At 39.1% G+C, this 12,470-nt stretch overlaps 1 protein-coding gene across 1 annotated transcript in view; it reads left to right on the top strand.

Moving 5' to 3' along the window:
• MSH2 (mutS homolog 2) overlaps positions 1 to 12,217 on the top strand; it is a 75,819-nt gene extending 63,602 nt beyond the window's left edge. The window contains exons 12-16 of the mRNA XM_004369484.1: positions 1,567 to 1,812; positions 2,909 to 3,113; positions 5,654 to 5,901; positions 8,467 to 8,642; positions 11,764 to 12,217. Coding sequence (XP_004369541.1) covers positions 1,567 to 1,812; positions 2,909 to 3,113; positions 5,654 to 5,901; positions 8,467 to 8,642; positions 11,764 to 11,934 — 1,046 coding nt within the window. The 3' untranslated portion in view covers positions 11,935 to 12,217. The remainder of the gene's footprint in view (positions 1 to 1,566; positions 1,813 to 2,908; positions 3,114 to 5,653; positions 5,902 to 8,466; positions 8,643 to 11,763) is intronic.
• The last annotated feature ends 253 nt before the right edge of the window (positions 12,218 to 12,470 follow it).

Genomic DNA, 12,470 nt, shown 5'->3' with positions numbered 1-12,470 from the left:
TATAACACACTGTATATTCAAACTAGGAATCCTCCTTAAAAAAAATATCAAATTTACTAATATTCATTAAGCACCCAGTAAGTAAAAGGAGCTAGATTTTAACATTTAACTTGAGAGTTTTGTATTTGGAGTCACCCTGAAATTTGGAAAAACAAAACAAAAAAACCTTTTTGGTCTAATATACATGTTATAAACCGTCTATTTAAAAGTGTAGTGGATTGTTTTTGCAGTTTCCTGTCTCGCTATTAAACAAGAAAAGATGATGTTCTGAAGAGCCAGATGATGTAAGCTTCCAAATAGACCCTTAATCAAGAAGCTTTGGTTTTCATTTTTTATTACAAACCTGTTCTTGTTGATAATGTTAGAAAATGTATGAGTTTTAAAGTACTTACAGTGATTACCCTGCTAATATTTAAATCATTCTTCCAGGTTCCTATTGCTATACGATAGGGTAGTGTGGAGCCTCCCCCACCCCTTTTCTTAATCTATGTTAAGTAAAAAAAGAATAAATAAAAAAGTCTGATGAAATAGAGTTAGAGACTTATTATACCTGGCCATTTATAACTTAAATTTTATCTTCAGCATGTTTTATTCTTTGTAACTGGCAGCATTTTAGAATTATTTGAAGAAAGTGATTTTACTTTTATGGGGAACAAATTTTATGGGGCCAAATTTCCTGCCGTTTGGTTAAACCCATAATTTTGTGTTTTCCTGAAGTTAAGCCTTTCTCTTGAAAAGTCCCTTGAAACTTTTGATGTGATTATTTGATATCCATGTGATAATCCTGCATCACACCTGGGCCCGTTACACCAACCCCTCTGACCTATTAAAACTTTAGAGTCTGTTCTGCAAATTTTGGCAACTTGTATTGCCTTTACGTGCTTTGCCTGGCATGTATTGGGCTTTTTTGTATATATGCTGGCTTTCAGTTTTAATGCTGTAGCAGAGCAGAATCTTGCTGAAAGCATTTTAAGTGACAATTAGGAATCTGAATTTATATTAAAATTAACTGCATGTAGTACTGATGAAAAATAACACTGTTGCGGTCAGGCTTGTACATGAGCAGGCCTGGACAGTCACGTTACAGTTACTGCCAGGTGCACGCGCGTTTCCTATGGTAATTGTGAGATGCTGGCCTGCTTTCAGATTCCTAAAATTTAGGAAAAGTTGTGCCTTAACATTGAGGGTGTGCCTTGGAGATTATGTACCCTGCGTTTCTTACCTTATCGGTATATTATAAAAGCTTTTCCTTATCAGCTTTTTTTGTTTGTTTGTTTGTTTTTAAAGCATTTATGCAGTTATGTCTTCCTGGATTTTGTTAAGGGGAGGCATCACACCCTTTCTGTTTGTGAAATCTGTTCACAGCTGGGGAGGATCTAGCAACACGTTTTAACCTCATGTTGCGTTCAGGTGTTCCTTTCAAGTTTGGTTGTGGCAACTCCTGTTAAATTTTTTAAGTGTTTTGAATTCCCAAATGGAGGAGTTAAATTTATTCTTACGGCTGTTTTTATCTGTCTTTTATGATTAATTTTTCTGGCATGCATTTTCGTTTTTATTTTTACATAGGCTACGTAGAACCGATGCAGATACTCAATGATGTGTTAGCTCAGCTAGATGCTGTTGTCAGCTTTGCTCATGTGTCAAATGGAGCCCCTGTTCCATATGTACGACCAGTCATTTTGAAGAAAGGACAAGGAAGAATTCTGTTGAAAGCATCTAGACATGCTTGCGTTGAAGTTCAAGATGAAGTTGCATTTATTCCCAATGATGTTCATTTTGAAAAAGATAAACAGATGTTTCACATCGTTACTGGTAAAGACCTAGTTTATGGGTTTTTTGGGGGGGGGTAAATAACATTTCTCTTCTTTTATATTGGAATGGAAAAATACTTCAAATTGATGAAGGAAAGCCAGTCCTTGACATTAGAAAAAGAACATGTTATTCATGGTAGTTAGTAATAGTCACATGGATTAGAGGGAAGGTTTGGAATGAGGGCGGGAAGCTTATGAGAGAATATTGTATTTGTATGAAACTTCTGTGCCAGGGGTGCAGAACACTTAAAAATGAACATCCCCTCATCCTGAAAGATTACCTTTGAGCTCGTCCTTTCAATAGTGAAATCACTGAAGGTCAACCAGAACTGGCTGCCAGAATGACCTCAGCTTAGATAGCAACTCTTAAGACATGACACCGTATTCATGTGAAGTCTTTAAAAAGTAGGCTCGCTTAGATAGTGTGGCATGTCTCAAACTGAGGTGTTCTGGGAGATCTTAACCAGATCCTGGAAAACAGGGGGCTCGGGGTCTTCTGGGCAACAGTTGATGGTTATATTCTGGGTATGGTGTTTCCCCAAACGGATTTTCAGGTTGTTCATATAGTATAACCTAGAGAAGTTTATTTAAATTGCACATTTTCCAAAGGAAGCGTAAGGGGACTTTAGTATGGAGTTTAAGTATTTTGAAGGTTTTGGCCATACTGATCCATTCACTAGTAGTACCATTTATTAATGTGTAATAATATTTAGTTAATAATTAGTTAAGCCTCATTCCTTTTCTGGACACCATTAAATTATCCTACGGGTGGCTCTGTGAGCTGTGGGAAAATGTATATGTGATCTTTTTTTGGCCATAGTCAAATTACAAGGTGTATTTTTTATGGTTACCCTATAGCCAGGCCCATTGTAGGTTTGACAAGATAATTGCATGCTGTAGGGGGCAATGTGGGCGGTAACTTTGTCCAGTCTTTGGGCAGCCCGTGGTTCAGTTTCTAGTGTAGCATATCAGTGTGTGACCCATGTGATTACTCACCAATGTATAGTGGTCATCGACCCTTTGTTAGGACTAACCGAGTTAATTCGTTGGCAGAAAGAAAGTAATAATTTTGCTTTTTGATATACTTTGTGTTGTAGGCCCCAATATGGGAGGTAAATCAACATATATTCGCCAAACTGGGGTGATAGTTCTCATGGCACAGATTGGGTGTTTCGTGCCATGCGAGTCAGCAGAAGTGTCCATTGTGGACTGCATCTTGGCTCGGGTAGGGGCTGGTGACAGTCAGTTGAAAGGAGTCTCCACGTTCATGGCTGAAATGTTAGAAACTGCCTCTATTCTCAGGTAAGTACGTGTCCCAGTCCCCTGAAAATGGAAATGAATGTCCTTGTCCTGTACAAGTACATCTGCAGGCTCACCTATACAACATTGGAGAACATTTATCTACTTTAGTGGTTGTTTTCCTGTGAACTTTATGTATTTTGTATTGTCTTAAAAGGGTGATTAGTAATAGCTGTAGAAAGCTTCTTTGATTCCCGCCCACCCCCAGGTAAAACTGATGCCTTATTATTCTTAATGTTTTGAACTTTTTTTTGTGATTTGGGTGAAAGTTTACAGAGTAACTTAGTTCCCCAGTCAACAATTTGTACCCATTTTATTTCATGACATTAGTTGCAGTCTCCTCAATGTGACAGCACTCCACCCACTTCTTCCTTAGGTTCCCCGTTTCCATTTGCCCATCTTTCCTGCCCCTTCCTGCCTTCTGAACTTTGTTTTTGGGCAGATGCTGCCCTTTTGGTCTCGTATGGTTGATTGTTCTGAGGAGCGCGTTCCTCGCAGGTGTTATTGTTCACTTTAGAGGCCTGTCTGTTGTTCGGCTGAAAGGTGATTCTGAGAGTGGGATCTGTTCCAGGTTTGAAGGGTGTCTAAGCGCCATAGGCTCAGGATTTCTACCAGTCTCTGTCAGACCAGTAAGTCTGGTCTTTTTTATGAATTTGAATTTTGTTCTACATTTTTCTCCCACTCTGTCCAGGACCTTCTGTGATCCAGAGTAGTCAGTAGTGGTAGCTGGGCACCATCTAGTTCTTCTGGCCTCAGGCCAGTAGAGGCCTTGGTTTGTGTGGTCAGCTCATTGATTTTTAAAGTTGTTTCCTTAAGATTTCTGGTAGTAGCTCACTTTATAAATCTTTGACATATCAGCTGATTTAATTACTGTTTTTTTCCTCCACTGCCGTGCTTTTTCTTTTGCTTATACTCTTCATGCTACCCGGATTGGTCCTTCCTTGCCCTTTATCCAAGTGCTTTCCAATCTGTATGGCCGTAAGGACAGAAATTCTACTTCTGTGATGATTTCTCTGGTCATGTTAGGGTGTTTCTTCACTAAATGCCTACTCTTTGACATGTCCTGTAGTTTATTAGTATTTTTGTTTTAGAGGTTTGTGTAGTAAGGACAAATTCACCTAAAGAGAGGTCTGGCGTTTGTCCTGGCTCCTTGGGGGTAACCTCTAAGCCCTTGAGATTTCCTGAGTTGTAGGAGTGTCTTTGTTATTCATGGCGAGCCCCTTGATAGTTGTTGCTAAGGAGATGACTCAGGGTGGGGCCTAACCATGCCAGAAAGACCAACTAAGTGAATAGAAGGTTGGGGCTTTAGGCCACTTGATGTCAGCCCAACCTGAGGTGATTGAGTTCAGCTATGTGGGCAATGATTTAGTCAGTCATACCTATGTAATACAAAAACTATAGGCACCGGAGCTTGGGCGAGCTTCCTTGGTTAGCAGTACTCTTTGAGGGTTGTCACACTTTAATATCCGGCAGGTGATGTATCCCTGAGGATGATGGAAGCTTCACCTTTGAAACACTCTCAGATCTTGCCCTATGTGTCTCTTCCTTTGGCTGGTTCTAATTTGTATCCTTTTGCTCTAATAAAGCTAATCATAAGTATATCACTTTCCTGAATTTGTTGAGTTGTCTAGTGAGTTACCGAACTGAGGGTGACCCTGAGGACCCCTGAACTTGCAGTTGGTACTTGTAGTAAGGGTAGTCTTGGGGAGAACTGTGTCCTGAGACTGTGCAATTTGGCCAAAGTCAATGGAAGGTTACTGAAATCTTTTGTCTCTGTGTCCCTTTTGTAGGAGCTTCCTTGAAGGCAGGGGCTATATCTTCTATTTCTTAGTATCTTTGCATATAGCACATCCTTGATAAATAATGTGCTGATTTAACTTCTGAGAGGGTCTGTTGTTTGTCTGTTTATGGGGAATTATAAAAGCAGTACAAACTTATAGTAATTAGGCCACAGGTTAATATCTGTAACTTTAGAAGTAATGAAATAAAAAAAAAAAAACACAGAAAAAGAAATATACATATCCAATAAGCACATGCAAGACTGTCAGATTCAGTAATTTAAAAAAAAAAAAAAAGTTTTCCCGTCCCTACAGTGATTAAAGATGAAGAAAGCGTGCTCATATCTGGTGTGGGTGAGGCGACGTGGGAACACAAATTTACACAACCACCAGCCGTGTATGGCAGTGTCCATGTTGTCACTCCAATCCCACCTTTATCACCTCCCCCCTTTTTTTAAAAAAATCTTGACTGATTTGATTGGCAAGAATGATAACTGCTTTATTTGGAAATTCTTTGATTACTGCTAGTGAGACTGGTCATTTAAAAATTATTTATTCACTGTTTTTTTACGCCTCTGTCAATTGTTTGCGTCCATGTCCGCTTTTTAATTGATAACTTAGTGCTTTTTATTGACATAATTGATTTTTTTTTTAATATTAAGGTAATGTGTGTGACGTATCTTTGCTAATGTATTCATTTCATTTTATTTTTGGTGTTACCACATTTTGCGTCATGGGGAAATTTCTTGTAATTATATGTTTCAGGTCTGCGACCAAAGACTCATTGATAATCATAGATGAATTGGGAAGAGGCACCTCCACCTACGATGGATTTGGGCTGGCGTGGGCCATATCAGAGTACATCGCCACACGGATTGGTGCGTTTTGCATGTTTGCAACCCACTTCCATGAACTTACTGCCTTGGCCAGCCAGGTACCAACGGTCAGTAATCTACACGTCACAGCACTGACCACTGAAGAGACCTTGACTATGCTGTATCAGGTGAAGAAAGGTGAGTATACAGACCACAGGTATACTGTAAATTTAGGGTGTGACAATGGCAAACTCAAAAACAAAAACCCAGTGTCATCGAGTCTATCCTGATTCATAGCAACCCTATAGGACAGAGTAGACCTGCCCCCATAGAGTTTCCAAGGCTGTAGCCTTTACAGAAGCAAACTGCCACATCTTTCTCCTAAGGAGTAGCTGGTGGGTTTGATTCACCAACCTTTTGGTTAGCAGCCGAGTGCTGCGCCACGCCCCCTTATGGCAAACTCCCCCCCTCAAAAGAAAAAAAAAACACGTTGCTGTCGAGTCGATTCCGACTCACGGCAACCCTAAATGACAGAGTAGAACTGCCCCATAGGGTTTCCAGGGAGCGCCTGGTGGATTTGAACTGCCAACCTTTTGGTTAGCAGCCAAGCTCTTAACCACTACGCTGGCAGCGTTTCCATGGCAAACTCACTACCCTTGAAATCCTCAGTAATTGACTTGCTTCTTCTAAGTTAGTGTGAAACATTGACATTTTTACAGAACACATTTACCTCTTAATTCACAGATGGGGGTGAGTACATGGTACACGCTTCTCCCAGTAGAACCATTTAGTCTAAAGCAATCACAGAAAGAGAATAATCTGTATTCTTGAACAGCTCCATGGAGGGATTCTCTACTACCTCTTATGGCAGTACGTTTTCTTGTTGAATTATCAACTAGGTAATAACAGTTATTAACCTTTGAAGTTCGAACAACCTAGCTGTTATTGTTTAATAAAATATTTTTTATAATTACCTAATTGTATTTTTAAGGGTGTGTTATATACACTGGTTCATTTAAAGCTAGGAGTACAGAAATCCTGAAATTTTTAGTATTTATCCCATATGAAACGACTTCTTTGGGTATTTCATCCTTTCAAAAAAGTTTGTCATTTGTGGGTCTGGCAGCTAATTAGATTACTGAGTTGATGATGTTAACATACTGTAAGGTTTTTATTGCTTGAACGCTTTACCAGTCTTCAGAGTAACTTTTTCAGATGACTTTCTGGTTTCCCATAAAGACGTGTTTTCGCCTCACTTGATTGCACATAAGTAAGACGTTCTTGGCTCTTTTATCCTTTGTTACTTATGCTTCAGTGAGATACCTTTTGAGCTACAAGGTCCCTTTATTATTACTGGCGCAGAATTACATGGGTACTTTTAGTTAGCTCTGACGTCGAGCATGAAGTTGTACTTTTTGCTTTTAAATCAGTTGCTGTTTCACGTGCTATAGAAGCAGTCTGAGCGTAAACAAGACCGGAGGAAGAGAGAATAAGTTCATCCTTACTGTGGGCTTTATCAGACATTTGCTTTTGCTTTATTTTTGTTTGCTTCTTTTAGTTGTACAAAGTGCCCAGCTCCAGCAGAGTGCATAGGCTGTATAACCAGATGGAAAAAAAAGTTACAGTTTCTGTTAGTTCTGGAGGTAAAAGTTAGAAATCAAGGTGTTATCAGGGCCACGTTCCCCCTGACAGCTCTGGGGGAGAATGCTTCCTTGCGTGTTTGTAGCTTTTTGGGGGTCTGGGCAGTCCTTGGCGTTCCTTGGCTTATGGACACATCACTCGAATCCCTGCCTTGGTCTTCACGTGTGTGTCTCTGTTTGTTCTCTCCTCTTTGTATAAGAACGCTAGGCATTGGACTTAGGGCCCGCCTAGTCCAGTGTGGTCTCATCTTAACTAATTATATCTGCAAAAACTAGTTTCAAAGAAGGGCATATTCTGAAGTTCTGGATAGACATGAATTTTTGAGGGACGCTCTTCAACCCACTACACAGTTAATATATAATTGAGGCAAAAACGAAAGCTGTGTAATAACTCAGCTAGTATAATTTTTATTAAAAGTTTGGAGGAAGTTTCTTGAGTCAGTTTGTTTTCTGCAAATAGAGATGAAGATCAGGTACCTAGTCTATAAATTTACCAGAAATTTGGGTGAAAAATTTCATTATCATTTCTTTGCAGTAGTTCAGAATCAGATTCAGATTATAGAAAAATGAAAATAACTTTCTAAGACAGGTATTGTAAATATTTAGATATATTTGTCCGGCCAGTTTTCCTGAGCGGCAACCACTAAAAATGATGTAGTCACATTCAGAGGATAAGCCATTCAGTCATAATAAATCAGTGTGTTTTGTTTTGAATTAAATGCTACTTCTAATCAGTGACACTTTTACATTTATCCCTTTTTTGTTCTTAGTACTTTAGTTCCCCTCTTACGAAATGAGAACACCTCAGAGACACTGAGTCGGTTCATTTCTTTCTTGAGATTAAGAAATTTTCTAGGCCTTTGAGAATTTGCTGTGAAGCATTTTCTCTGCTATTTTTATTTTCCCTACTACATTTGTCAAGGATAAAATATAGCATGGTATGCCAAGTCGTAATTGCTTTGCATTGGAGGTTTAATTAAAATTCTTTTTTCTAAATTACTTTGAAGCATTTGGCCAGTGTATTTTAAATAATACAAAATTAAGTTTCCTAATGACATGGTGAGAAGAAGAAATTCTGTTCACGGAAATTGCTGTCTCTTCCTACTCCCCACATTTCCTGTAGGTGCCTGTGATCAAAGTTTTGGGATTCACGTGGCGGAGCTTGCTAATTTCCCTAGGCACGTAATAGAATGCGCTAAGCAAAAAGCCCTGGAACTGGAGGAGTTTCAAAATATCGGAGAATCTCGAGACTATGGCGAGACAGAACCAGCAGCAAAAAGATGCTATCTGGAAAGGGAGGTTTGTCGGCTTGTTTTTGTAGCTATATAATCTCTGTATTGTTGTGTAAACCAGGTCACCAAGCTGTACTTTTTTTTTCCTATGTGGTTCTAGTGTTTAATTTTTCATCAGTGATTTCTGACTTTTACTTATATTTCTTTGCATGGAAAGGACTCTCGCCCTCATTCTGATTTCTGCAGTACATCTGCATGATCGGAAGATAGTATTTAAATACCAGATTTAAAAAGTAGGGGGAAGGGAATATTAGGTTTAAAATAAGTAATTCAGAGGAGCTATAGATGTCCGAGGACATCTTTGACTACTTGATAAACGAATAGATCAGGTCCAGTTAAGCTCTGTGTTTACTCAGTGCTTAGTTAAGATGATACCAAAGAATTAAAAAACGTAGTTCCTGCCCTCGAGTTGTTTAGAATCCAGTTGGAGAGATAAGAGTAATGACTATGTCAGGGAGAATAAGGCGGTATCTGACAAGTGTTTACAAGAAAGCTCTCTGGGGACAGGATGTTTTAATTCTCTTACAAAAAGTGGGTCTTAAGTTGGGTCTTCTCTGAGTGATGGTGGGATTTATTAGATGGATGCAGAGAAAGGTACAAGCATGTGCCCACCTTGTTTGAAAAAATGAAGGATGACCAGTTCTCTTTAATAATGAAAATAAAACTGTCTTAACAGCCCGTTCCTGGCAACATTTCTTGTGATAGGCATGGTGACAACTTTTTATTTGACATGTTCTTAGCTTTTACCCAGTGAATTTTTGTTGTTCTTACTTGAAGGATAAAAGAAACTCGTTTCGGTCAAGTCAGTTCTGACTCATGACAACTCCATAGGACAGAGTAGAACTCCTCCATAGGGTTTCCAAGGAGCGGCTGGTGGATTTGGACTGCCGACCTTTTGGTTAGCAGATGTAGCTTTTAACCACTGCACCACCAGGGATCCACTTGAAGGATAGATGGTTGTTATAATAGAAGATGATGTGTATGGTTTTTGAGTTTAAAAGAAATTATTGTAGACTGTTAGTAATCTTAGGTGCGGAGGTTCACCGTCCTGAGTATGAGATGGTCTTTGTGTTAGCCCTTTACTGTATCGAGATCACAGCTGTCAGTGACCTGGGATGGTGGTTGTGTGCTGTCCAGTCGATTCCGGTTCATGGCGGCCCGGGATTAGGCAGCCTCTTGGGTAATCCCTGCTTTTCATTACAATAGAAGTCATGTACTTTTGACGGTATAATTATAACATGTTTTGAAAAGCCTTGAAGTTAAGGTCAGCAAACACATTATAACTATCCATGGTGCTAGATTTTATCTTAATTTTTTAAAATCTGTGTACTTTAAAAAAAATTATTTATTTGGTGGTTATTGAGAATATACGCAGCAGAGCATACACCAGCAATTTTTATATGTACACTACAGTGACATTGATAACATTCTTCGAGTTGTACAACCATTCTCACCCTCCTTTATCTGAGTTGTTCTTCCCCAATTAGCATAGACTCATTGCCTGTTAAGGTTTCTGTCTAATCTTCTGAGTTGCTACTGTTGCTACTGATCCCATATAGATAGTTCTTAAAAGAGCATAATGCTCAAGGCAGATATTTTTTACTAGTTAAGCTAAATTATTGTTTGGTTTTAAGAAGACTTCAAGACCAGAAGAACTAAATGGTGCCTGGCTACCACCAATGACCACCCTGACAAGGAACACAACAGAGAGTCCCTGACAGAGCAGGAGAAAAGTGGGGTGCAGAACTCAAATTCTTGTAAAAAGACCAGATTTAATGGTTTATCTGAGACTGGAGGGACCCTGGTAGACATGGCCCCTGGACTCTCTGTTACCTCAAAACTAAAACCATTCCTGAGGCCAACTCTTCAGACATAGACTGGACTATGGAAGATAAAATGATAGTTGTGAAGAGAGTGCTTCTTAGCTCAAGTAGATGCATGAGACTAAATAGGCAGCTTCTGTCTGGAGGCGAGATGAGAAGGGTCAGGAGTTGGTTGAATGGACACAGGAAATCTAGGGTGGAGAGCAGGAGTGTGCTGTCACAGTATAAGGAGAGCAGCTAGAGTCACATAACAATGTGTGTATAAATTTTTGTATGAGAAACTAACTTGAATTGTAAACTTTCACTTACAGCACAATTGGAAAAAAAAGACTTCAGGGAATAGTTTTGGTTTAAGGTTTAAAGATGATCTCAGGGCAGTAGTTTGAGGGCTTCATCCAGCTCCAGAAAGTCTGGAGTCCATGAGAATTTGAAATTCTGCTCTGCATTTTTCCCCATTTTGATCAGGATTCTTCTGTAGAATCTTTGATCAAAATGTTCAGTAATGGCAGCTGGGCACCATTCAGTTCTTCTGGTCTCATGGCAAAGGAGGCAATTCATGTAGGCGTGTACTAGTTTAACAGAGAAGCGTTTATCACTTGAGTATCTACCTTTCACCTTCAAGGTAATCACTGTTACCTATTAGGTCTTGTTTGTGAAAAGCAGGCCTTGTAGTTTGGCTTCACAGGCGGTAATAGTAAACACTTGCAGAGTGCTTCCTCATTGTCAGGCACTGTCCTCAGCACTTTACACGTATTAGCACTTTAATTCTCACGACAGCCCTGTGAGGTTGATGATATTGTCCCCATTTTATGGATGATGAATGTAGATCACAGAGGATAAGGAATTTGCCTAAAGTCACATAGTAAGTCATAACCACATTCTTTGGTACAGTGATATCTGGGCTGTAAAATAAAAACGAAAACACCCTCTGTGTATATTTGTGTATTGTATTTTAATTGACTGTTTATGCCTTACAGAATTCTTGGTAAACTTAGAATTCTTTTCTTCCCAGAAGAGTAAATTTCTTCATCAGAAATCATACAAGCTGGAGGATTTGGAAACTACTATTCAGCCCCTTTGTCTTTAGTAGCTGACAATATCTTTATAAATGTTCCTTTAGTGGCTTGTTATGAAACACTGAGGGCTTTGCTGTGTATTTTAGACAGTGGACACTTAAGTAAGAATGTTCTTTAAATATAGGGTAGCATGTTCAGATTGAAATGTAGTGAAATAATTCATTGCTGTCTAACGTGACTTTTAGAAAAGATGTTTTAAAGACTAATGAAACATTCACATTTTTTCCAGCGAGGTGAAAAAATTATTCAGGAGTTTCTATCCAAGGTGAAGCAAGTGCCCTTTACTGAAATGTCGGAAGAAGCCATCACAGTGAAGTTAAAACAGCTGAAAGCTGAGGTGATAGCAAAGAATAATAGTTTTGTCAATGAAATCATTTCACGAATAAAGGTTACTGCATAAGAAAACCCCACTAATGGAACGAAGATAACATTGATAAGCTATCATCTGTAATACTTTTATATTGTTTTATACTTAACGCTTTTTCCATAACGTTGGCAGCCGATGCCTGGGGGATGTCAACTTAATAAAATATTTAGTACAATACTTTGCTCTAAGTACATCTTAAAGATCCTTATTTTGAAAAACAAGAGCTGTAACAGGAATATTTAAATGGACTTAGGTAGGCAATAGTAAACAATATGTTGAATTTTATGAATAAAATCATGTAGTCTGTGGCATTTGAGATGCATTCTGTTTCTTTGTAATATGACCTTTATACATATTACTGCATTAATTATATTGTTAGCTGCCATCAGGTGGGCCCGACTCATGGTGACCCCATGCACAGTGGAGTGAAACACTGGCTGATCCTGCACCATCCCCATGGCTGGTTGGAGATTGGACCGTTGTGATCCATAGCGTTTCCATTGGCTGATTTTCAGAAGCAGATCTCTAGGCCTTTCTTCCTAGTCCACTTCAGTCTGGAAGATCCACTG

This window comes from Trichechus manatus, unplaced genomic scaffold (assembly GCF_000243295.1).
Source record: "Trichechus manatus latirostris isolate Lorelei unplaced genomic scaffold, TriManLat1.0 scaffold00005, whole genome shotgun sequence".
Lineage (NCBI taxonomy): Eukaryota > Metazoa > Chordata > Mammalia > Sirenia > Trichechidae > Trichechus > Trichechus manatus.
This window is presented reverse-complemented; position numbering and strand designations above follow the sequence as displayed.